The following is a 26,222-nucleotide window of genomic DNA, read 5'->3' as shown; positions in this document are numbered from 1 at the left end:
AGAATTTAATATTAATTAATCGTGACAGACAGGGCATATGTCCGCTCAGACGAGCAAAATATTCAATTTGGTGACAAATAATATGAAAACGAGGGTTTGCTCGTGGCAACAATGAGGCGCAATTTAGAATTGGACGTGCTTCACATTGTGTTTACAAATTAAATTCACCCAGCTCTCGGCATTTAGCAGGGGAAAAGGTGCGCGAAAAATGGTGTTTTGGTTCATTTTTTCCGTCTGCTTCCGAGAATCGTTATCTGATAATTCATTTAACAATAGGTATGAAGAAAATGGTGTACATAGTATTCTGGAACGTGATATTTGCCAGGATATTAGAAATGAGCTAATTAGCTGGATTTATAAGCTCCAGCGTAATTTGAAATTTCCAAACGAAAAAAAAAAACAAGAAAATCAAAACTTCTTGCGCCGGAGTAAATTATATCAAATATGCTAAGAAGCTTTTGAAGTTGTGGGTTTTCGGAATAAAAAGGTGGACAAATAGAAAAGAAATTAAGTTTAAAATAACAATGAAAACTTCAAAACACTTCAATAGCAAATAATGAATTATATTTAAATTTTAAAGCACGTTTTGTTATATAAATTTAATTAGGAACTAAATTAATTGCTTTGATAAAGATCAGCAATAAATTGTACAAAAAATCAAGAGTATCTTCTGAGAAAGTTAGTTGCAGTTGGCTTTCTCATAATTCTGTGATTGTGCAAAATTGTATTAACAATCTGTGTTATTTTATAATGGGCGAGTGGGAATTATTACTGGCTCAGCAGAATGCGCGTGTAATGGGCAAGATAAAGAAAATCGACCGACCGGCGTGTTTTGTTAGATTTAGTTATATATATGATTACAAAAATAACGATATCGTGAAAATTACATTGCTCGAGCGCTCGAAATTGGCTCTCTGGCATGATTCGAACAGTGCTCAACAAAAAAGTAAACGCAATAAATAACTTGCTAACTTGCAGACATCACGAATATTGGGTATACATTTATTTTATTTCGTTTAGTGGCTGAAAATTACAACAATTTCTTTGAACTTCTATTGTGTTTAAATATTTGTCACGTCAGTTTTTTTCAATAAATATTTTGAAATTTAATTTGAAGCGTTCTTTGTTTGATTGCTATATTAATTTGAGACGCTTTCAAGAAATGAGCAAAAATCCTGAGGAAGAATTTGAATGTATCAAACGCACTTGAACGTTTCCTTTTGAGAACTTTTGTTGTAAAATTCGTTTCGCTCACTCAATTTGCTCTCTGCTAATTACGTTGAATTCGTTCTTAAGAAACTCGATTGGCTCATTCACTGGTTTAATGGCTTCGTGTTTGTGTGGAAATATTCCAGACGCTTGGTACATTCTATACAAAAGGAAATTCCCCTAAAGACGCATAATTTGAGGCGAAAATTGCGAAACCGAAGGCGAAGTACTTCATGATTCTCACCAAGAGTCCCAAGCAGCAGTTGGGGTGTGGAGCCTTTAGGGTCAACAAACTTTTCCACTTATACTTTCAAGAGAGTAAACCCGGCCTATTGTCACCAGAGTCACCAGCACGCGTACAAGATGTAAATTTTTGGCACACGAAAATTCACTTTTTTGTTTGACAATGTCGAAAAATTTAACAGCGCCCTTCTTTGAAATAAAATAAAATCCCTCTTAAATAATGTAGCAAAAAATTTCGCTTGCCTGAATTGAGGGCCACCTTCGGTGATGTAGACAGGTCGGCGGCCAGGGAGCCTCACTAGTGAGCTGATTGCGACCGGCGTTCATCTGTTACTGACCTGCGAGTGCAGCGACGGCGGCCGCGCTCGCAGCATCCACGGGCAGGGCGCACGCCCCAGGGAGGAGATTCAAGTCCGTCCCACGCGGCGCATGCATGCTTCGCCTGCAAGCAAATGGGGAGATGAAACTATGTATTATAAAATGTGTCACCTAGAAGAAGGTCGAAAACGGTTATGTCACAGCAATCAGGTGCTTTGTTGATTTTACTTTCGACGGGCACAGTACAAACTCAACATTTCTAGCGAAAAATTGTGTGTTAAAAATAAGCTTCAGTGTCTAAAATACATTCAATCTAACATTCAAGTTAATGAACAATCTCGCAATTTAAAAAGTGTCAATAATATAATGCTTAAAATCTAGAAACCAGTTTAATTCAGAAATTAAAATATTAAATAAAACAGGTATTTCTTTCAAAATATTAAAATATAATTCATCATTAATTATAATCCAATTGAATCTCTAGCACATTCTGACTCTCATTTCTCTTTCTGTAGACATTCCCAATAATGAGGAATTGAATTATTTGTTTGAAAATTTGCTTAGATGCTTTCTTTAATAAATTTGGTTAAATATATAGGGAAAAATCTTGAAACAGTTAAAACAAGTGAATTCTTTAATTACTTTTATACTGTGATTTTATGGGTGAAAATTAAAATGAGAGTTGGAAATACAATCTAAATTTATGTTGACCCCATTAAAATAAGTTTATGAAGTGATCACAAATTAAAAAAGTTGATTGAAAATGATAATTGACTTTATGAAAAAATTAATATTTATTTCTGCAATATTTATCACAATAAACCTGAAATGCATCTAGTAAACGTGAAGGTTCAATTCCATTACCCATTATAATATTTGAATTTTTAAAAAGCTTGAATCTAGAACGGTATGAAAAGCAAAAGCATGATCTATTTATGTTTTTATTTCACTGCGTGAATACTCTGAAGTGTTCATAAGAAAGTTTCTGGAGCCATAGAAAGTGTATGAAATTAATAGTAAAGGGAGAATCTAGAATGAGGTTCTATTTAGATTTGTAGGACGTCAAGATTCAAACTTCGAGCTCACTGATGGGTATCCAATATCAATTTTCAACTCAAGAATCTCACATTGGTAAGAGAACAATAAGCGCTTTATTTGCATTCAAAAGGCAAAGGCAGGAAGGACGAGCGCCCAAGAAATATTCTTTTCGCTATTCTCTCATCTCTGAAGTTTGATATGAACTGCGTCGCAGCTCGCAGCCAACCGAAAGATGGTGTATTGGACTTTTCAATAAGCATTTCTTGAGCAGAAACTTTGATCTCGTCTTTTCCATGGCAATTTTTCTCCTTCGATTATTTCAAAAGTTACCAAGAAGGCCAACTTTTGTTTGCATCCTTATTGCAAAAGAACTTTCACATCAGAGTTTTGCATTATTAACGCCGCGCATGAAAGCATTTCATAAATTATTAATTTCAGCACTGTCCTCATTTACAAGTAAAAGATTTAATTTCCAAAGGGTAAAAATCTAGATTTTTATATTTTTTTTAAAATAAATTAGAAAGTAACAATCATGTCTGTATACGCAAAATTGTGTAAGAAATTTTTCAGATGTATGTTGAAAGTTCATTAATCAGAATTTTTCAAATGGGACTACGGAAAGCAAATTTTCACACAATTTCCTTGACGACCGCGGAATTAAAAACTGCCGCGCCCATCCAGCAGTCAAAAAGCAAGGGTACTGCGCACCCTTACGACGGCGCCCGGGGTGGATCGATTTTAAACAAGTGAAGAGTGAGACGCGCCCGAGCAAAATATCGAGCCGCAGCCCCGTCCGCGATTTCGGTCGAATTTCAGCAAGTTTCGCATAACAATGGGAGCTTCAATCTTTCCGATTTTCTTCTTCACCGTAGTGTGGGGTGGTGTCGGTATTTTCCTGCCTCGCATGGTACCCAACGGACCTAACCAGAGGTAAGAGAAATAAGACCAAACGCAAATTTCCGTGCTGTTGTTTTACACGGAATTCGCCAACTTACCCTTTGAAATAGAACTAAATGACAGTGAAAAATCAATTATTCTTTGTGAATGGTAACGAAAATTTTGCATAAAAATAATCAATCAATCATTTATTTATTTAAAAAAACCTTTATTGGTAATTTTTTTAAGCATTTAAAAAAATTTGACACTTTTTGTTTGTTTCAAGTTGATCAATTTATGTATTATACTTTTCAAACAATGTTTTAAAAATGCACCGTATAATTATTTAAAAATCATCAATTTGAATTCCATTAAATTTTTTGAATTTTGTGGAAGAATTTCGTGATTGGTTCATGGTGAATTGTATTTCTATGAAAGCTTTTCCACTCGAGACTGGTTTTTTAGTTGGATATTGTTTCATAGGAAAACAATTATCTGCTTTCCTGCTATTGTTTGTTCCTGAGAAACAATAAACAACTAAAAAAACTACACGAGGAAAATCCGCTAAGTCAAATTCAATTCAACGTTCAACGTGATTTTTTTTAAGATATTGAAAACGTGTAGTATCAATTTGATCTCTTTTTACATTCTTTCTTTGAGCTTTGCTGCAAGGAAAATTCTAACAAAATTGCAGAGGCTTTGCTAATTTAATTTTACCCTGATAATGATGGTAATTCATGTAATTCACATGGAAGAAATAAGGAAGTTAGAGCCTATTTTCATCTCGAAAACAGTATGATGCTTTTTTTGGAAAATCTTTTTAATTTTTTTTAAAAAATTTCACGATCGAGGGTTGATTCATGGTAATTTGAATTTAAAACCCATCGCTGTTTTTAAATTAAAATCACCACTTTTTTTAAACGTTGTTGTTAGGCATTTTGCCGATCATACGCGTCTTGCACGTTGCATATCACGTACTAAACCGGGCGACTTGCTTGTCTTTCAGATTGATGCAAGTGGTGCTGATGATAACGGGAGCGGTGTGCTGGCTTTTGTGAGTATAAAGCAACCTTGGCGTGAGCTTAATTGAATATAATCTCATCCACTCACGGTAAATCACGGACGTACAATCAATTTCCAATAAAACATTATTATTGTCTGTTGATTAAAAAATAATCAAATAAAATTCCTAGAGCTCAGTTTGGAATCACTCAATCATTTTTGATGCATCATTAGGACAAAATTAATTTATCCTCGACGCGATTCTCAATCATATTGATGACACTAATCACGATTGAAGTCTGCTCGCAATTGCACTTTCCCCAGATATAATTCTAGATTGTTAAAATTCTGGGAAATAATGAGAGAGAAAAGTTTTCTCTTATAGAAAAATACAATCTTATATTTCTCACCAAGCTTCCCTTGTTAATAATTTCTAACTTTTGCGTGCGCAATTATAAAAACAACTCCATCTTGGGAAATAAGTCCAACTCTCTTTGCAGCTGGCTCTGCTGCTACATGGCCCAGATGAATCCGCTGATTGGTCCCAGGCTGTCCAATAGGACGCTGCTCCTCATCGCACAACAATGGGTACAAATTTTTATATCTCTTCCATTCTTTATTCCGTTCCGCGCCCTCCGGGGACACGTGAGCGAGACAAAAAGTGTAAGGATAAAAAAAATGAACGTGTGTGCTTGTTTGTTTCAGGGAAATCCACTGGAACGGTTTTAGGCCGGTGCAGTGCAATTCGGAGAGGATGTTAAATATGTATCGGGTTAATTTTTCCGAGTATTTGGATGATTACTTTTGAGCTCTCTGAGGCTGCAGAGATGCGATACGCGCAGTGTTGTTATATAAACCACATCATCGTGTACATTGTGTATTATATTTTATCGAAAAATAAAGGAGATCAGCTGAAGAATGCATTTCGGTTTATGAGCCACGTGAGCTGTGGTTTTATAGGGTTCATCTATGTATTTAGTTTAGTTAATAGAATATTATAAATGCTGAAGTTAAATTTCCCTCATAACCATGACGGTATAACCCAACAATGTTATGAATAAACAGGTTTATTCCAACAAATATGCATATATCATTTTAAAACTTTTTAGAAAATAACATTTTTATTTATTTTTATTTTTGGGAAAAATTAAGATGAAAGTTCATGTCTTGGATTAATAAATATTTAAGAAACTTATTAAAATTCAGAAAAATTATCAGTTAATGTTGCTATTTGCATCATAATTTTTATCTTATTTTAACTATTAGCAGGGGGAAGTTTAGCACGGATGCACCAAAAAATTTATCATATGTGGCAATAATATTTTTAATTTTAGTTTCAATTTTTATAAATTTTAAATTGTGTGATTTTCATATAGCAATTTCATTATCACGCGATTATTCAAAACTGTATCTTGGAAGAAAAATGAATGGATTCAGACGTACCTGCGTTTCCACAAAAAGTGACTTGCGGTTTGTCAATTTATATTATTTAGCTTCGTTAATTTTGAAGTTAGAGAGAGTCAGAGAGTCTCTATATATTTAAATGCAAAAGTCCTGCTTATTAAATCCAATCGACCGTTACATCTGCACGTGACTAGGTACGAAGCGAATCCAGAAAGTGCACACCGAGACAATCACACTGAAACGCGAGATTGAGCTCTTTGTTTCGGCTGCGTTGTCTCTGCTCAAAGTGGGGAGCTTTTATACAAACCGCAGGTTTCACGCTTGTTCTCATTGTAACAATGAGATTCATTGTCACTCGGAATCAAATACATGTGCACGTGAAGATAATACTGCGCTCAGCCGACATCTGGACATATCGGCTTTCCAGAGAGCTGCTTTGCCCGCTGGCAAATAATGCATTCGGACCACAGGCACTAATGGAGGGCTTCGAGGGCTTGTGTTGCACTTGGGTCATCAACGCACCTTGAGGCGGCGTCGTCGGGATGGGAGGCAAGATTTACATCCTCTCCACTGTAATTAATATATGCGACTGAGATGGGCAGAATAATAGACCACCGTAATTAGTCATTAGTGCAAAAGGGCCAGTGGTGACATCAACACCATTTTCGGTAAAAGCCACTAAATGACGCAGCATCACTTAGCAAATGGAAAGAAAATTCTGGAATGAAAAGGTCAAATTTCATCTGTGTAGGGTGAAATGGTGGATTTTTCTGGATTTTTGTTCCCACGGGATTAAATTAAGCTAAGGTAAAGTATTTTGAAGTATCAATATGGTAAAGATCTGTAATTTTCTTATCTTATACAGAATAAATGTAATTAATTTGAATTTATGATCAATGGTATGGGCAGCGATTGCCTCTTTGATACATCAATAATACATTATTTGCAACTAAATACTTTCCCAAATAAAAATTTTAGATTTTAGAACTATCTATTTTGTTAAATATTGGGTTAAAAGTAATTTTAATATATTTCGACCTAAACTGCATTTTTTTTCTGAAAACCTCAAATTCTTAGAATAGAAACCAATTTAAATTAGAAATTTTATGCCTCTTTTGCATTTAGCTCAATTTGGCTCTGGAAATAATTATATTGAAAAGCAGACTAAAGAATAAAATTTTGCAGGTGTAATAGTATTAATTATTGCAACCGTTTCAATAGCTAGTATAGCAAATTACAAATAGATTGAAGCGCGTGAATCTGGGTCGGCACTCAACAGACAATTTATACTTCGTTGATGGTGAGAGAGATGAAAGGATCATTAAAAAAGTGGGTGTTTGATCAAATGTAGCCAACTGGAAATTTCTGCCTTTCAAACGAGATTTGATGAAAGTTTTTGCTTATTGTTAGTAGAAAGGATGCTCAAAGTGGAATAAATCCTCTTTCACAATTTACACAATTTCCGTTCAAGGTTCTAACTCAATTTATTGCAAATTTGATTTACCTTTGATTACAGTAAAAAGTTTTTGAACCCAATAAACAAATTTCTGAAACTAAAAGCGCAGCAATTTAAAAAAATAGAATCAGATTATTATTTAGCATAGTTGCATTATTTTTTGAAGTTTTATTGCAATGAGTATTTGTAATTTAAGTCATAGGTCGCCTTGAATACTGATTTAAATTAAAGAAGTTAGTAAATATGTGTTAGGATAAACAATCTGTATAAAAAATCACATATTTTTCAGGTCTAATTACATGGAACTTTAGCTAAAGTTATTGATTCAAAAATTAAAACAAAACATTAAAATAATTCCGAATTAACTTCATGAAACATAATGGACAATGCAAAAGTTAATATTATTTTATTTTATTAAAAAAAATCACTTCAAAGTAGCAGGAAATGTACATAAAAAGTGGAAGGTAATTTGAATATATGCTTTTCTTACAATGCACTTTAAGTATTTGGCAAATATACCACTTGTTGGAGTTGACTCTTAAGCCACAAAATGATAAAATTATCCAAAATTAGCAGAAAAAACGCACGCTTTTGCTATTTTTTTTTAGAGAGACAACAACGGGCCTTCCACTTCTTTCTGGTTTAAGTTGCTTCAATTAGGAGTATCAACGGGAAGAATAAATTAAGTCTAGATGCAGTAGCTTATTCCACTTGCAAGCCGAAACGCTGAATAATAAAGGCCATTGGTGTGTTATCGAGAGGCAGCACAACGTTCGTCAACTTGTTTTTAATATTCCGCAATCGGAGAGAGGCGTGAACAAAAATTACTGAAATGCAAACACGTACGAAGTATTAATTGGTGGCGATTTATGGTACACGTATTCAAAGAAAAACAAAATTAATGATAGATGAGAAAATGTTTTCATTCAAAATTTCAGCTTGCATTGGAGTTGTACAATTCTAATATGTTTCAAAATTTTCTCTCCAAGTACTTTTATTTCTGTGAAGGCACAGAGTGCAAATTAAATCAAAGATTTGAATGTTTAAAATAAATCTAGCCGTCACGCAAAGATTTCAAAATGATGCTCGCCGAAATTGAAAATTTGAATGCTTTTAAATACTGCTTAAGCCAAATAACTATAAGTTTAAATTCATACAATTTAATCGCATGACTGTAGTTTATTACAGTAAACTAGAATTTTTACTGCAATGAATTTAATTTTATAAAACCCTTAAATTTTTAAAAAAAATTTGTCTCAATTGACCAGCTTGAATTATTTCATAGACCATTTGAGACAAAGGAGTGAAGAATGAATTAAAATGAAATATGTACGGTTTCAATTTTCCCCCGAGCTTTAACTTTCAATTTATGATAGTGATTACAAACAATGAGACATAATTCTAAAAAAGGAAAAAGGAAGTATTATAATTATTGCACTAACCTTGCAAGGGAACAAGCAGAGAGAGGAGAGCGTACGCCAGCGATGAATAATAATAAAGGCAGAGGCCCGCCAAAAAGACGGTAATGCCGACGCCTGGTGCCGACGCCTCCGTGGCCAGACGAGCTGCACTAAGCAAAGTGACCACGATGAGGGTGGAGCCCATCAGCACCCTCAAAGGGTCAATGTAGCAGAGCAGAAGGAAGATGACGCTGAAGACGGCAAAGTAGTTGGTTTGGTAGTAGAGAAGATTGCTCTGCATGCGGCGTGCCCACTTGTCCAGATCTTTGAAGTCTGGCACCTGCAAGAAGAAAAATCTTTAAAAATCAGTAAATCTGAATATTATGAAATTTACACAAGTTACATAATTATGAAAGGAATTAAATACTCATTCCTATATGTACCTGAAACCGGGCAGAGCCAAGAATGAAGTCGTCCAGCGACCGCAATGGTAAAATGTTAAATTGGTTGGCATCGCTTGCAGATTTTTTGTTCATTTCGATGCTGGATTTTGTCGTCAGATCAGTCAAATTTTAACACTATGAAGACGAGCTGTGAGAGTGTCTGAGCTAATTAATGCAGAGAGGATGCGGTAATCGACGAAAATAAACGTCCACACTATAATCCCCTGGCAAATTATGTAGCGAAGAATGTTAAGCACACGAAGTAGGCGTGGTCTTGTTTTAACTCGTCGTTGGCTATGGCCAACCTTAAAGAGCTAAAACAATTTATTCTAAGAACCAAATTAATTATTTTACGCTTATTAATCTTAAATTTTACAATAAAAAAATTTTAATTTTTGAAAGAATTATTCTCAGTCAAAAGTCTTAGTTTATCCTTACAAATTTTGATACTGATAAAACTTGTTATTTTAGCTCTGAGAACTTGGCCACTCGAGTTAGCCACTCAAAAGAAGTTGGCCACTCGGGAGTGCTCGGCAGATATATATTGATCAGTGTTGCCAACATAATGGAAATGTTCGGAAATTTTATTAATTTTTGTGGCAGTTATTGCAATTAACAAAGTCAAGAAGAAATAAATTCATCCAAGTTATAAGCCATTGTGGGAAAGACAAGCAGGTTAAATACCAATTTGTTCCTTTAAAAAATATATTATTAATAATTATATCTTTTAAAAATGCAAATAAAGTTGAACCCTGGCGACGAAATATTTTTTAAACATTCCTATCAGGGTTTTTTTGAAGAATATAGCTGCTCTGCAATTTCGTTGGATGGTTTTAAGATGGAGGGTTAACAATTAAATGGAAATGGTACTAAACTTATTACAAGAGAGATGCTAGGGGGAAAATAAAAATTACTTTTATTAAAAATTAAACAACATATAACGCCGCGAGATATATAAACTAAAATTTAAACTAAGTTAAATATCGCCGATCGAGTATTTTATTTCAGTTGGTGAGTAATGGTGGAGGTTTGGGGAAGGGGAATTTCATCAATGCCCCTTTTGTACAGGGGCTGCTACGGGTGTAATCCTTCTTTCCTGAAAGATTTAGCCCAATCTACCGTTTAGTTAAATTTAAAAAAAATTACAAGTAATTTTTTTAAAGATTTTCGGGGTATTTTAAAAGTGGCTGAGTCCTGGTGGGGATTTGGAGGGGAGTTCATCAATGCCCTTTTGCACAGGGGTTGCTACGGGTGTAATCCTTCTTTCCTGAAAGATTTAGCCCAATCTACCGTCTAGTTATATTTAAAAAAAAATTAAAAGTAATTTTTTTATAGATTTTCGGGGTATTTTAAAAGTGGCTGAGTCCTGGTGGGGATTTGGAGGGGAGTTCATCAATGCCCTTTTGCACAGGGGTTGCTAAGGGTGTAATCCTACTTTCCTGAAAGATTTAGCCCAATCTACCGTTTAGTTAAATTTAAAAAAAATTAAAAGTAATTTTATTATAGATTTTCGGAGTATTTTAAAAGTGGCTGAGTCCTGGTGGGGATTTGGAGGGGAGTTCATCAATGCCCTTTTGCACAGGGGTTGCTACGGGTGTAATCCTTCTTTCCTGAAAGATTTAGCCCAATCTACCGTTTAGTTATATTTAAAAAAAAATTACAAGTAATTTTTTTAAAGATTTTTGGGGTATTATAAAGTGGCTGAGTCCTGGTGGGGATTTGGAGGGGAGTTCATCAATGCCCTTTTGCACAGGGGTTGCTAAGGGTGTAATCCTTCTTTCCTGAAAGATTTAGCCCAATCTACCGTCTAGTTAAATTTAAAAAAAAATTAAAAGTAATTTTTTTAAAGATTTTCAGGGTATTTTAAAAGTGGCTGAGTCCTGGTGGGGATTTGGAGGGGAGTTCATCAATGCCCTTCTGCACAGGGGTTGCTAAGGGTGTAATCCTTCTTTCCAGAAAGATTTAGCCCAATCTACCGTCTAGTTAAATTTAAAAAAAATTAAAAGTAATTTTTTTAAAGATTTTCAGGGTATTTTAAAAGTGGCTGAGTCCTGGTGGGGATTTGGAGGGGAGTTCATCAATGCCCTTTTGCACAGGGGTTTCTAAGGGTGTAATCCTTCTTTCCTGAAAGATTTAGCCCAATCTACCGTTTAGTTATATTTAAAAAAAAATTACAAGTAATTTTTTTAAAGATTTTTGGGGTATTATAAAGTGGCTGAGTCCTGGTGGGGATTTGGAGGGGAGTTCATCAATGCCCTTTTGCACAGGGGTTGCTAAGGGTGTAATCCTTCTTTCCTGAAAGATTTAGCCCAATCTACCGTCTAGTTAAATTTAAAAAAAAATTAAAAGTAATTTTTTTAAAGATTTTCGGGGTATTTTAAAAGTGGCTGAGTCCTGGTGGGGATTTGGAGGGGAGTTCATCAATGCCCTTTTGCACAGGGGTTGCTAAGGGTGTAATCCATCTTTCCAGAAATATTTAGCCCAATCTACAGTTTAGTTATATTTAAAAAAAAATTAAAAGTAATTTTTTAAAGATTTTCGGGGTATTTTAAAAGTGGCTGAGTCCTGGTGGGGATTTGGAGGGGAGTTCATCAATGCCCTTTTGCACAGGGGTTGCTAAGGGTGTAATCCTTCTTTCCTGAAAGATTTAGCCCAATCTACCGTTTAGTTAAATTTAAAAAAAAATTAAAAGTAATTTTTTAATTTTTTCGGTGTGTTGTTTAAGTGGCTGAGTCCTGGTGGGGATTTGGAGGGGAGTTCATCAATTTTCCACTTAATTTTTCAATTCATGATCATCTGATCTTCACTTTTTTAAGTATAAAACCATAGTTATATGACAATATTTCGGAATTTTGATTTGGAATTATTGTTTAAAACTGAATATTTCTTTCATAATTAATCCTGTCCCTTTAACACACAAAAACACATACACATTAATTTTATTAAATTTATTTGTTGTCAAAATTTTATTCTGCCTGTGAGAAGTGTCGAGTGCGCGGTGCCGAGAAGAGAGAAAGAAGTGCATGTGCTTGAGAATTAAAAACCACAAAGAAACCACTCGGAACGGGAAATAATTTAAATTAGTACTTTTACGGTGAAATTACGTTCCGGGACGCGAGATACTGAGACAAAACCAGTGTAAAATAGTTAGAAAAATACCTGTTGTGATAATAAAAAATATTAATTGAGGGGGAAAATTTCCCAAAATATTACATTTTAAAACCATCCCAATCTGTCCGTATCCTTTTATACAGCACAAAACGATGAGGAAAGTTTGGGGTGGTTTTAAAATGTATTAATTTTGGGAACTTTTCGCCCTCAAATTTTTGTACGTAAAACTGTTTTTCATTTCTCCTAAATGCATTTGTCCGAAAATTTATTTGTCCTAAAACCTGGATGCAAACTGCTACTTTTGGCGCTGCACGTGACTTATTGTCAGTGAATAAGCCCACACACTATTTTCGGTCTTCTTTTTAATATAAGATTGCAATGTAGCCGGATTAAAAAAAAAGCGTTATAAGGAATCACCTTTTAATTTATTTCTCATATTCAGCAAAATTGTTTTGAAGTAGAAAATGAAAATTTTTGAATGTTGAAAAAACTAAAAATGAACAAAAAAATTAAGATCACATTCATTCACAGTTCATTGGTTTGGCCAACAATTGATTATTCAGAAAGATAAAATAAAAATTATGGATAGAAACAATAATTTTAAATCCCAAGGATTTTAATTTTATTCAAGTTTATTGGTTCTAAATTTTTTTTTTTAATTTTATGAATCACATATTTATTGGCATTTTCTCCCTGTTAACAAACTATCCAATTTATCTCTCCTTTGCCTTTTTTTTGCAGAGCATAGATTGAATTTTTCCAGCAATAAACCCTTATAAGATTTTCAAATTTTTAGGACACTTATTTTTAGGACAAATGAAATGAAAAATTTAGGACAATTTATTTTAGGACCTTTGATTTTAGGACATATGACAAATTCAGTTTTAGGACAAATGATTTTAGGACAATTAACGGCGACTCATTTTTTATTATCACATCCAGAATTTTGTAACTTTTATACACTGGTTTTGTCTCAGTATCTTGGGTCTCGGAACGTAATTCCACGTAAAAGGTGTTTAGTAAAAAGTAATAATTATAAGTGCATTTGCACTCGCCGCCAATTATTGTTACAGTTATAGGCCTTGAGGCTTGATTCATTGGTCCATTTACAAATGTGTACCCTTTTCAAAACAAGATTTTTTCCTGCTTCATTATATTTGTTTGTTTCGCTCAAGTATTGTACAATCGCGCTCTGCGCTCTTGCATTACATAACTATACTTTGCTTATTATATTATTTCTTATTGCTTTCGTTTTAAATAATAAATAAATTTCAAAATTGCCTATTTCTACCATTAAGACTTTTAAAATTTAAATGCAATAAGATAAATACTAATTCAATTATTATTATTATGTTTTATTTATTCTTCTGTAAAAAAATTGTAAATTGGAAAAAAGAGAATAAAAGGTTCACAACCTGCAGATGTATGCTAAAACGCCCGATTTCAAAAAGGACTCGGCCGCCGCGTTAAACATTAAACCTACACTTTTTTAGAAAATTGAAAAAAAAATATATCTGTATGCACCAAGTGGTTAAAATTTATTTCACCCCAAACAATTTGATTTTTTTTATATAGTTTCTTTAAAAAAGGTCCCAATTTAAGCGACGCCATGTATTTGCAAATATTATTATTATTTTTTTTTTTCATTTTTCACCCTTTAAAACTCTTTACCCTAACATAAATGTGATCAAAATAGCTTTTACAACTAGAGTTTTCAGTTTATAATTTTTTTAAAGTAATGTAAGAATGTCAGTAAATTTAATTAAAAATTTAGATTTCCCATTCAAACGCATGTTAAAAATGATAAAAAAGTAGGAAACAAAAGCGCACGCGTCCTCTGTCGCTGTGTATATATTTTGCGTACTTTAGATCTCTCCAATGAAATTCAAATGGCATGGAGTTTAAATGGCAAAAATTAAACAAGGAAAATTAGGCAAAAAATTAATGGCCGTTCTAGGGTACCATTGGGTAGTAGGCTACACCATTAATAGTAGTTTGGTAGTTGTACACCATTAATGGCAACTGGGGAAATTTCATCAAAATTGGGGTGTCTCATCTCAAAACCATTACTTGTTAATAAAACTCAATAGGCCAATTTTGAAGCAAAAGTGTTTCCGAATTTAATTGTTTTACTTGTCACAATATAAGGTATATTGGGACTTCAATTGGATTATATTTATTTCCAACCCCCAAAAACCCTGCCCTTCCTTTTTATTGTTTTTATTGTGTGCTCGACAATTCATCATTTTCATTCGATAAGTGTGTTCGCGCTCATTTGATAAAAGTGCGAAGTGTGTGTTTGCCAGCGAGCAGTATATTGTGCGTGCAGGCACTTCTCACTTCTCTCGAAATATTTTACACATCAAATCTAATTCCGTTAAATTATTTTGATTTTTATTTGATCATTTTATTTGAAAAGCACTTAAAAATGATTTCACTTCAGCTAGGCGCAGGATTATTTAATTCAAGTACGGTGGCGAAAGTGGAGATTGAGCCGTTGAATAAAATGTTAAGATTACATTTATTTTTCATTTTCATTCCACCTGATACTCAAATAGTATACATAAATTTATGTTAGAAATAATGAAATAATAATAATATTGATTATTTTTATTGCAACTCTTTTATTGTTTGTAGCATGACAATACAAAAACCTAAATGAACTCTAAATCTCCATATTACAGGGTGGCCCCAAATTCAACGATAAATTTTAAATTTTCTGACAAATTGAACGGTTGTAGATATTTGAGTTTTCTCAGCGGGAGAATAAAGTTCAGCTGTAGAAGTTTTGTTGGTGCTATGGGCATCCTTTGCTGCAACGCATTGTTACTGAAAAATAACCACAACCACGAACGAAAAATTTCTCTTGCGATTTCAATGTTAATTTAAAAACTTTTAAAGTTTTTGGCTTATTAAACGGGAGTTTTTTTAGCCTCAAATTGGGCGAAAACCACGATTATGTTGTTTAAATTTTATTCCGGTAAGAATAAAATAGACTTTTTGACACTCATTTTATGAAAGAAAAAAAAAGGTTAGGTCAAATTTGACCTCACCAATTAATTCAGCTTGCCGAGTAAAGTACCAATTTTCGATGCACTTCCTATTTCGGTCTGTAAAGCATTAATATAAATAACTTGATTTTTTTTTTTTTATCAACTAGACGGTAGATTGGGCTAAATGTTTCTGGAAAGAAGGATTACACCCTTAGCAACGCCTGTGCAAAAGGGCATTGATGAACTCCCCTCCAAATCCCCACCAGGACTCGGCCACTTTTAAAATACCCCGAAAATCTATAAAAAAATTAATTTTAATTTTTTTTAAATTTAACTAAACGGTAGATTGGGCTAAATCTTTCAGGAAAGAAGGATTACACCCGTAGCAACCCCTGTACAAAAGGGCATTGATGAACTCCTCTCCAAATCCCCACCAGGACTCAGCCACTTTTAAAATACCCCGAAAATCTATAAAAAACTTACTTTTAATTTTTTTTTAAATATAACTAAACGGTAGATTGGGCTTAATCTTTCAGGAAAGAATGATTACACCCTTAGCAACCCCTGTGCAAAAGTGCATTGATGAACTCCCCTCCAAATCCCCACCAGAACTCAGCCACTTTTAAAATACCCCGAAAATCTTTAAAAAAATTACTTTTAATTTTTTTTTAAATTTAACTAGACGGTAGATTGGGCTAAATCTTTCAGGAAAGAATGATTACACCCTTAGCAACCCCTGTGCAAAAGTGCATTGATGAACTCCCCTCCAAATCCCCACCAGAACTCAGCCACTTTTAAAATACCCCGAAAATCTTTAAAAAAATTACTTTTAATTTTTTTTTAAATTTAACTAGACGGTAGATTGGGCTAAATCTTTCAGGAAAGAAGGATTACACCCGTAGCAACCCCTGTGCAAAAGGGCATTGATGAACTCCCCTCCAAATCCCTTCCAGGACTCAGCCACTTTTAAAATACCCTGAAAATCTTGAAAAAAAATTACTTGTAATTTTTTTTAAATTTAACTAGACGGTAGATTGGGCTAAATATTTCAGGAAAGAAGGATTACACCCTTAGCAACCCCTTTGCAAAAGGGCATTGATGAACTCCTCTCCAAATCCCTTCCAGGACTCAGCCACTTTTAAAATACCCCGAAAATCTATAAAAAAATTACTTTTAATTTTTTTTAAATTTAACTAGACGGTAGATTGGGCTAAATATTTCTGGAAAGAAGGATTACACCCTTAGCAACCCCTGTGCAAAAGGGCATTGATGAACTCCCCTCCAAATCCCCACCAGGACTCAGCCACTTTTAAAATACACCGAAAATCTTTAAAAAAATTACTTTTAATTTTTTTTAAATTTAACTAGACGGTAGATTGGGCTAAATCTTTCAGGAAAGAAGGATTACACCCTTAGCAACCCCTGTGCAAAAGGGCATTGATGAACTCCCCTCCAAATCCCCACCAGGACTCAGCCACTTTTAAAATACCCCGAAAATCTATAAAAAAATTACTTTTAATTTTTTTTAAATTTAACTAGACGGTAGATTGGGCTAAATATTTCTGGAAAGAAGGATTACACCCTTAGCAACCCCTGTGCAAAAGGGCATTGATGAACTCCCCTCCAAATCCCCACCAGGACTCAGCCACTTTTAAAATACACCGAAAATCTTTAAAAAAATTACTTTTAATTTTTTTTAAATTTAACTAGACGGTAGATTGGGCTAAATCTTTCAGGAAAGAAGGATTACACCCTTAGCAACCCCTGTGCAAAAGGGCATTGATGAACTCCCCTCCAAATCCCCAACAGGACTCAGCCACTTTTAAAATACCCCGAAAATCTATAAAAAACTTAATTTTAATTTTTTTTAAATTTAACTAGACGGTAGATTGGGCTAAATATTTCAGGAAAGAAGGATTACACCCTTAGCAACCCCTTTGCAAAAGGGCATTGATGAACTCCTCTCCAAATCCCTTCCAGGACTCAGCCACTTTTAAAATACCCCGAAAATCTATAAAAAATTACTTTTAATTTTTTTTAAATTTAACTAGACGGTAGATTGGGCTAAATATTTCTGGAAAGAAGGATTACACCCTTAGCAACCCCTGTGCAAAAGGGCATTGATGAACTCCCCTCCAAATCCCCACCAGGACTCAGCCACTTTTAAAATACACCGAAAATCTTTAAAAAAATTACTTTTAATTTTTTTTAAATTTAACTAGACGGTAGATTGGGCTAAATCTTTCAGGAAAGAAGGATTACACCCTTAGCAACCCCTGTGCAAAAGGGCATTGATGAACTCCCCTCCAAATCCCCACCAGGACTCAGCCACTTTTAAAATACCCCGAAAATCTATAAAAAACTTAATTTTAATTTTTTTTAAATTTAACTAGACGGTAGATTGGGCTAAATATTTCTGGAAAGAAGGATTACATCCTTAGATACGCCTGTGCAAAAGGGCATTGATGAACTCCCCTCCAAATCCCCACCAGGACTCAGCCACTTTTAAAATACCCCGAAAATCTTTAAAAAAATTACTTTTAATTTTTTTTTAAATTTAACTAAACGGTAGATTGGGCTAAATCTTTCAGGAAAGAAAGATTACACCCGTAGCAACCCCTGTACAAAAGGGCATTGATGAACTCCCCTCCAAATCCCCACCAGGACTCAGCCACTTTTAAAATACCCCGAAAATCTATAAAAAACTTAATTTTAATTTTTTTTAAATTTAACTAGACGGTAGATTGGGCTAAATATTTCTGGAAAGAAGGATTACACCCTTAGCAACCCCTGTGCAAAAGGGCATTGATGAACTCCCCTCCAAATCCCCACCAGGACTCAGCCACTTTTAAAATACACCGAAAATCTTTAAAAAAATTACTTTTAATTTTTTTTAAATTTAACTAAAGGGTAGATTGGGCTAAATATTTCTGGAAAGTAGGATTACACCCTTAGCAACCCCTGTGCAAAAGGGCATTGATGAACTCCTCTCCAAATCCCCACCAGAACTCAGCCACTTTTAAAATACCCCGAAAATCTTTAAAAAAATTGCTTTTAATTTTTTTTTAAATATAACTAAACGGTAGATTGGGCTTAATCTTTCAGGAAAGAATGATTACACCCTTAGCAACCCCTGTGCAAAAGTGCATTGATGAACTCCCCTCCAAATCCCCACCAGGACTCAGCCACTTTTAAAATAGCCCGAAAATCTATAAAAAAAATTACTTTTAATTTTTTTTAAATACAACTTAACGGTACAATGGGCTAAATCTTTCAGGAAAGAAGGATTACACCCTTATAGTAACCTTTGTGCAAAAGGACATTGATGAACCCTTACTCAATTTCACTTCAGGACTTGTCCATACTTTAAAATACATCTATAATAATTTTTTGAAGTTGTCTGTTCAAATTAAATTTTACCGTCTCTGTTCCTGAATTTTTAGAAAATTGCACACTCTATTATCAATAAGCCTTTAGTGTATTATACCACTATCCATCATGCAAGGCGCGCGGCCTTCCCCAAATGTCCCCTTTTAGGACTTATTCACTTTTAGAAAACTAGAAACCATTGTAAATCCTTCTTTTGTAGTTTATTTTAAAATACAAAAACTTTCATTTTCTTACCAGTTATTTCATCCATTTATGTAAAGCTTTTTATCGTCGACGTGCAGATGTTATTTCAAATGCAAGATTAAACGCGCCAAACATCTTTTTTGCTAACAGTGTAATTGAATACTAATTTTATTGCTCTAATTTGTTAATATATTTACTATATTTACTTATGTAATGTATTTTCTTTACAAATAATTTTTAACTTGCCCTTTAGCTGCCCTATCAGCCTTATGTAGCAATAATTAGAAATAATGCGACTCCGGGGAATTGCATTGATTAAAGCGGAAAAAGGTTACAAAATCACATTTAGGTTGGCAACATTGCTTTTTGTGTTTGGCTGTGAAAAGTGGCCAAGTTCTTTCGAGTGGCTATAAAAAGTGGCCAACTTCACACCGGTGTTATTTTATTGTCTTGGCTAAACTGTCGTCACCTGACCGACCTGTCAAAAAAGAAGGCCAGACGCAGTAGGGATGAATTTCTTCTAATTTTGCCGAAATTATTTTATTTTCGGCATGAATAAGTTACTAGGAGTGGCCCTTCTGCTGTTAGCAGCGTACCCTTGCGTAAAGGTAATGATAATTGATAATTTTTAGCTGTAACAGAACAAGAAGAGGCTAAAATTTAAACTGAAACTGTTTTCCTATTTTTTAACTCATGTTGTTATCATTTATTTACTTATGAATTTTCGTCTGAATAGGGACAATACGAGGACGCTAGATGCAAATGCATTTGCCCTAACCCTTCGGTGGTAAATGCATCGACTGATTCCAACAGAAAATACTACATAGGCAACGTTCCGCCAAATAAATGCAACTGCGACTCTGTCGTCCTGGCAAAAGTGGGCGACCTAATCAAAGGCAAAGAGCAAGAATTCTGTCCTCGATGCGAATGCAAATACGAGAGTCGAAACACTACAACTATTAAGGTTTGAAATCAATTAATACATATATTTTTGGTATTTTTATTTTTACATAATTTCAGGTTGTGGTGATAATTGTTTTATGGGCAGTCTCACTTCTCGTCGTGTACATGTTGTTCCTCGTCTGCCTCGAACCACTGATCAGTGGTCGAACAGGCAAGACTTATCAGGAGCACGTGAATGAAGACGAGAGTCACCAGATGACGACCACCCAGCAGCAAGGCGGTGTCCTGGATAGAGTAGGACACCAACAGGACAAGTGGAAAAGGCAAGTGCGCGAGCAAAGGAGGAATATTTACGATCGGCATACTATGCTTAACTGAATGGAGCCTCAAACTAAATGAGTGCAAAATTCAGATTCAACATTCTTGTCTCATAATATTAAGATTGTTTAGTGACAGAATTTATTAATTGATTAATGTTTTCAGTGATATGTGTTCTCCAGAATAAAGTAAATATTATAATATACCTTAAAAAAATGTATTCTATTTTGCTACATTTCTCACAGACTAGGATTTATTTGGTTTATAATTTTACTATCAAAAACTTCATTCAAATTTTCATCTTTTACACACAAAATACCTTAACTGGCAATATAATACAAATCTATGATTTTGAAAATAATTTGTTACCAAAAATGAATGAAGTTAAAATTAAATGATAACACAAAAACTGATAATGATGCATCTATGAACTAATGGGACTTGAAAAAGAAATAAAATAGTAGATATATCTCATGAACAAGATGAACACACACCAATTTTATTAGACGACTTCTGTTAAAAGATGAGTAAATTTTGTTTTTAAAAATTTTCAAAACTAGGTAATTCACATACCTACTTCTGTTATTACATTAAAAATCTACAAAAACTTAATGAACTTTGAACTTCTTGGGGTTAAATAAGAAAAAGCATAGTAAAAATATTCACATGAAGTACTTTTGACGCTGCTCAATGTATGTCCCGAGGGCAGTGTTGGGTTGCGTGTATTCATCACCGTCGAGTGTCACAACCAAGTCTTTCCTCTTCTTGACATTGGTTTCGTCCACTTAAAGAGATAACAAAAATATTGAAATCCTTTATGTAAATTGATTTTTTCTAAAATACACACCTTCAGCATCTAGGCCATGATACTGGCAAACAGCCTGATTTATAAACGATTCATACTTTGTCAGCTTTTTAATGCGCAAGACTTCTTTGGGCGTTTCAGCAAAAAACTTGATGAGCAGGTCCTCAATTTCAAACACCATAGCCTTTTAACAAATTAGAAATATAAATAAAATTGCCTTAAAATTAAACTTGATTGCAAAATTACAGGGTCAGTTGATTTCCTCTGAAGCACCTCCTTCAGATGTCGCTCAATCCTTTTGTATTCTGAGGGCATGGGCAGCCGTTTTGTTTCGCCTGCTGCAGCATCATTCGCGTTTTGATCTTTCAAAGACAGGACGCTGGAGCTCTTCTTCAAAAAGATGTCTTGGTTTGTCTGGTGGATAAATTCCCACCAAGCCTAAATAAAAAGTATTAATGATTAAATTGCATATATTCTAAAGAAGGTATAATGAACCTTCAAAAGGTTGTCATCTTGCAACAAAATTGCAAAGGGTGAGGGTCTGTTGCTCATAAAATCGTAAATGGTCATTTCGTATTCGTCTTTTTCGTTCCAACGCATCAAATCCTCCACTAAAAAAGTATGAAAAATGCTTTGAAAAATTTCTGGATGGACAATTTTGAAACATTCCATCTCTAAAATGTCTCATCCTTCGTTTTCCAGAGTGCTTGCCAGGGTGGGTGAGCACCAGAAGTTGGGGCTTTTTTGTCGGACTCGGACGTGATGCTGGCTGCGCCCTCAACGTGGACGCCTGCGAGGACACGGTCTCTGGGATGCTGCGACAAATTTATAGATAAAAACATTTACAATTTCTGATGTTTTGTAAATAATAACCTGAGTTCATCATCCGAGGTCGTCGGCTGGTTGTCAACATTGCCCGGCTGGTCATTATTTTTTTCAGGAATTTTCCGGTCAATGACCCCCATTTTATCTTCTGCGGTTTTTTGGCCAACGAGTAACCTGCCAGTGGTCTTACAGTGGATGCAGTTTTTGAAGAAAAACTAAAACATGTTTTATTTTGGTCCTTTCACTTTTGTTTTCTCGACCAAATCATCAAAACAAAAGCTTATTTCTTCGGGACACGCCCCCCTCAACCAGATGGATCGAAGCAGAAAAACATCATGGCGCTCGCCCCGATTAATTTGTATTGAGGGGCAAAAAACTTTACTTTGGATCGTTTATAGATGTTGAAAGCGCTCAAGCAAACCTACACAAGCAAGGAAAAATCACTTTTGAAGGATGAGCGTAAAAACTTGGAGGAAAGTCATGTAGGCGATCAGATTTTAGAGGACATCGGCAGGTCCATCAAACTGGTGCGTAAATATGCATGATTGACCTCCTATGGTGATTCGTGATTCCGCAATGACCAAGGCAATGACTCATAGATGTGCCCTTTGACCAATCACTATAGATTCATTGTCCTTTAATTTATACGTAATAAATTAACATTTAGAAATTTTGGCACGCAAAGACTTTCCTTGTTTTCGCTCGGATTGAACTTTTTATTTTTTCCGCAGCTGCTGCAGTATGGTTTGACCAAAGAGAAGATCCGCTCGGAACTGTGGGTTGTGCAGGACTTGTGTCATCGGCTGGACGTTGCCCTTCGACATGGCCTTCGACGTCCCTCGGCAGGCTACTGGCCGTATGTTCGGCACTTCACTCACACTGACAACGTCAAATTATTAGAACGAACTTGCTCACGAAGAAGAGCCACTCTGGATAAAAGTAATAATAATTTATTTTAACTTTTCCGCTTAAATCTTATTATATAATTTTCTAGGCTCTGCTTGGCTGTATCATTCACTCAACGAAGGCTCACTCGAAAGTTACTTGAGAGCCTTTGCTAGGGAGGGCAATTTAGTGAGCAAGCACTTCTACAAATTTGCACTTTTGAGAGATGAGCAACAGCGAGATCTACTTGTCGGCCTTTTAGCCAGCATCCAAGATTTTTCGTTTGATATTGCCTTGGTGTGTAAAATCAAGATAATAAAAATTCAAATAAGTAATTTTCATTTAACCTTCCATAGCAATCTTTTGAGTCAGTGAAGAGCTCTGAGGATTCTCTACCATCACCAGAGGATTCAGGGATTGCAACTGCTGATAGTGACCTCAGTGAAATAATGGACAGCCTTGGAGATAGAGATGTAAATTGATTTAGGGAAGTTTTTTTTTAAATTTTACTAAATATTTTGTTTTGAAATTATAGGAAAGTTCTACTTTGAATGAAATTGAGGACAACCGGATCAACAAAGTAATTTCTATGGACATGGAAAAAGTTGTCCTGCGTTCACCGAGGCGAGATCCACAAAGGCACTTGAAGCGAGTTTCTTTCAACGAAGAGCTGAAGAAAGAGTTCTTTAGCAAGCGTCACAGCTGGTGCATGGAAAGTTCCATCACTTCCAGCACACTTAGTCTCCCCTACGATGACCAGGTTGTTTTCGAAGGGGATGAACCACCGACCATCAATGAACTGCAAAGCCTTCAAGGGAAACTGGAGTTAATCAAGCAACGAAGAAAGTTGTTTTTGAAAAAGGCAGCACTGGGAAAGAAGAAGCAGGTGAATCTACGGTTGTACTATCCAAAGGCTGTTGTCGACAAAGAGGCGTGTCGTGAGACGGAGCTGCAAATTTCAAGGGAAATGCAGAAGATGCAGAAATTGGTGAGAGGAGGCGAAAAGCTTAAAAAGCTTGGTATTCAAACCTACTTTAATTTCAGCAAGTAGAGGATAAAAATGACATGTACCTTGATGAGCGGCTGTTAGAGATTTTAAGGAAAGACGTTTTTGAAAAGACCAATGAAAGTATCTCAAAGGTAAATAAGTGTGAAATTTGTATAGATTTGGTATTGAAAAGACTATTTTGTTAGGTTTTTAAAGGATACGGTCCTATTCTACAACCAGGAATTTCACCACTGCTCATAATCCTAACCAATCTGGGCCTTTACGCTGTCTGCCACTCAGACTCTAAGATAAAACCAAAGTTTTCGTGCAGCTACGAACAGCTGGAAGCAATCCTGGTACTTTTTAAATTGGAAGAGCATTTGTCTCAAAATAAAATTTTAAAATTGTATTTACAGTTTGGCCCAGAGGGACAAACAGTGCTGTTTTCCAGCAAATCCAAAGACAAATACTTGATCTCGCTATCCGACTGTCCCGACTCAACTCCAGCAGCCATCATCAGCTCCATCGAGTTGGCCATGAGGAAGTTGCGGTTGCTTCCTGCAGCTTGGAAGCAGCTGACGTTGCCGGAGATGAAGGCCCTGCAGCGTAGTCTGACCAAAATTGTGCCGTCTCTGAAAGGAGAACAGCTGCTTTGGCATCAGGTTGTGCATGTTCAAGATGCCAGTCGTCATAATGGCGCAGCTGAGGCTGTTAAGGAGGGGCTGCTGATGATCAGGATTGGAAATGATGGACCTTGGCAACCATCATATTTGGTCTTAAGGTGAATATAATTTTATAAGTTTAATCCTAGTAAAGTAATAGTAATTAAAATTTAATTGTAATCATATAATTTGAAAGTTCAGTTTCAATTTGAAATAAATAATTAGTGAATTGATGAATAAATTATTTAATATTATTTTCTTCACAGGGATTGCGAGCTTTGGGTATTTGGAGATGAACTGGACCACGAGCCGCAGTTGGTTGTTGGAGTTGCGCGTTGTGTTGCCTGTGGCCGAGTGCAATTGCCAGAGCGGCCGCACACCTTTGAAATTCAATGTGGCCGCAGCTCTCTTCCTCTCCAGCTGGCCGCAGCTGACGAATACGAGGTCTCGGAGTGGCTACAAGCCCTGCTCCAGGCGGCCTGCGGCCAACATGCCGTGCAGCAGGCCAAGCTTCAGTTGTGCGGTCTGGTGCTCAGCAGCGGCCACTTGTTAGTCTACCGTCTGGACCGCAACTCTCCCGACCCAGTTTTCTGCACTCAGTTGATCCACGTGACGGCCATCAGGGCGGCCGACTCTACCTGGTGCACCCTCGAGTTTGAGTGCACCGAAGCCAAGGAGAACGGAGGCGATTGGATTTTGTACTTTGACTGCGCCGCCAATCGAGCTGAATTTTTCCAACAGATGGAAGCTGCGTGGGCAAAACTTCCTCAGGTAACATTCCATAACTAGTTAATTTATTGTAATCAAATATTAACTTATTTAAACATAAACCCTTCAAAATGTTTCACATTATAAAGTAAATATTATTTTACATAGGTCTTGCCTGTTCCCTCTACGAACTTTGTTTCCGACTTGCTTCTGCAGAGGTGTGAGGAGGCCAGTGTGCAGCTGATCTCCTCCTGGAACCCACTGATCAATTTCGGCTAAAGTTGAAGACTATCTGCTGCATTTATTTCCCCCCACTAGTCTCTTGCTTGGTTGGGATCAATATCTTTTAATGCCAGTCTTTATTTTGTCTGCGAGTTGAGCTCAAATGACATAATTGTGCAATTTCTTGAACTGGTAGTTTGTGTATCAGTTTTGGCTAGTCTTAAATTTTTTCTGCACAAGTGAGTTGTGAATCTCAAAAGTAACAAATTCATCATTCCAGAATCTCAAATTTCTTTCTAATCTGAATGCAATGAACCAACATTATTTATTATACTTCTATCTTTTATTTTTAAAGATGTATTTTATTTTTGTTATGCGCCAAATATTTCTGAAAATGCAGCTTTACCTGAATCATTAAAGGTATTTTAGTGACATTTATTACGCTTGAATTTAGATGGTACATTGCTTTTGATGTTAGCTATAATATAAAAAAGCAAGCACCGAAATATAAGAATCAATATTCTCTCTAACTATGATGTAAATACAAATATTAGCAATTATCGGTGTTCCAAATATAGCTCTATGTATGAAAATAATATATGCGAACAGTGTAAGAAAAAAACGGTAATCTCTTTGCACCTTTGCTGAAAATTGTAATTGTAAGAATTTTCATAAGATTGGTGCTCATTAATTTCAAATATACTTTGTTTAGCTATTGTGATTTAAGTCTAGCAAATTCTCAAATTTTGTTCTTCTTCATCTTGTTGATCAAGAGTTTTAATTTGATGGCCGGTCCAATTTTAAAATGATGTTTCCATTATCCCAAAAATAAACATGCTT

General features: G+C 35.3%; 6 protein-coding genes across 6 annotated transcripts in view; 3 read left to right on the top strand and 3 right to left on the bottom strand.

The window, feature by feature from the left end:
* LOC132192875 (rhodopsin-like) overlaps window positions 1-1,941 on the bottom strand; it is a 58,751-nt gene extending 56,810 nt beyond the window's left edge. The window contains exon 1 of the mRNA XM_059613062.1: window positions 1,696-1,941. The gene's annotated coding sequence lies outside the window, so the exon portion shown is untranslated. The remainder of the gene's footprint in view (window positions 1-1,695) is intronic.
* A 1,622-nt stretch (window positions 1,942-3,563) lies between these two features.
* On the top strand, window positions 3,564-5,756 carry LOC132192644 (V-type proton ATPase subunit e 2). The gene is made up of 4 exons (XM_059612698.1): window positions 3,564-3,738; window positions 4,691-4,738; window positions 5,187-5,274; window positions 5,392-5,756. The coding sequence occupies exons 1-4, from the start codon at window positions 3,641-3,643 to the stop codon at window positions 5,413-5,415; spliced, it is 258 nt and encodes an 85-aa protein (XP_059468681.1). The 5' UTR covers window positions 3,564-3,640; the 3' UTR covers window positions 5,416-5,756.
* Window positions 5,757-7,540: 1,784 nt separating this feature from the next.
* LOC132192423 (PRA1 family protein 3) lies at window positions 7,541-9,663 on the bottom strand. Its single transcript, XM_059612385.1, has 3 exons — window positions 9,390-9,663; window positions 8,989-9,286; window positions 7,541-8,373 (listed from the first exon to the last, which is right to left on the bottom strand). Exons 1-3 carry the CDS (start codon window positions 9,480-9,482, stop codon window positions 8,249-8,251), a joined length of 516 nt encoding a protein of 171 aa, XP_059468368.1. The 5' UTR covers window positions 9,483-9,663; the 3' UTR covers window positions 7,541-8,248.
* Window positions 9,664-19,513: 9,850 nt separating this feature from the next.
* LOC132192577 (uncharacterized protein CG1161) lies at window positions 19,514-20,503 on the top strand. Its single transcript, XM_059612601.1, has 3 exons — window positions 19,514-19,674; window positions 19,803-20,030; window positions 20,087-20,503. The coding sequence occupies exons 1-3, from the start codon at window positions 19,618-19,620 to the stop codon at window positions 20,345-20,347; spliced, it is 546 nt and encodes a 181-aa protein (XP_059468584.1). The 5' UTR covers window positions 19,514-19,617; the 3' UTR covers window positions 20,348-20,503.
* Window positions 20,504-20,756: 253 nt separating this feature from the next.
* LOC132192757 (R3H domain-containing protein 4-like) lies at window positions 20,757-22,464 on the bottom strand. The gene is made up of 7 exons (XM_059612856.1): window positions 22,343-22,464; window positions 21,966-22,132; window positions 21,763-21,907; window positions 21,588-21,704; window positions 21,339-21,530; window positions 21,135-21,276; window positions 20,757-21,071 (listed from the first exon to the last, which is right to left on the bottom strand). The coding sequence occupies exons 2-7, from the start codon at window positions 22,055-22,057 to the stop codon at window positions 20,950-20,952; spliced, it is 810 nt and encodes a 269-aa protein (XP_059468839.1). The 5' UTR covers window positions 22,058-22,132; window positions 22,343-22,464; the 3' UTR covers window positions 20,757-20,949.
* LOC132192756 (uncharacterized) lies at window positions 22,220-25,933 on the top strand. The gene is made up of 10 exons (XM_059612855.1): window positions 22,220-22,444; window positions 22,649-22,856; window positions 22,912-23,099; window positions 23,159-23,275; window positions 23,338-23,790; window positions 23,847-23,942; window positions 23,997-24,146; window positions 24,207-24,571; window positions 24,719-25,223; window positions 25,329-25,933. Exons 1-10 carry the CDS (start codon window positions 22,316-22,318, stop codon window positions 25,437-25,439), a joined length of 2,322 nt encoding a protein of 773 aa, XP_059468838.1. The 5' UTR covers window positions 22,220-22,315; the 3' UTR covers window positions 25,440-25,933.
* Window positions 25,934-26,222: the final 289 nt, after the last annotated feature.

This window comes from Neocloeon triangulifer, unplaced genomic scaffold (assembly GCF_031216515.1).
Source record: "Neocloeon triangulifer isolate White Clay Creek 2 clone unplaced genomic scaffold, ASM3121651v1 ptg000003l, whole genome shotgun sequence".
Taxonomy (NCBI): domain Eukaryota; kingdom Metazoa; phylum Arthropoda; class Insecta; order Ephemeroptera; family Baetidae; genus Neocloeon; species Neocloeon triangulifer.
This window is presented reverse-complemented; position numbering and strand designations above follow the sequence as displayed.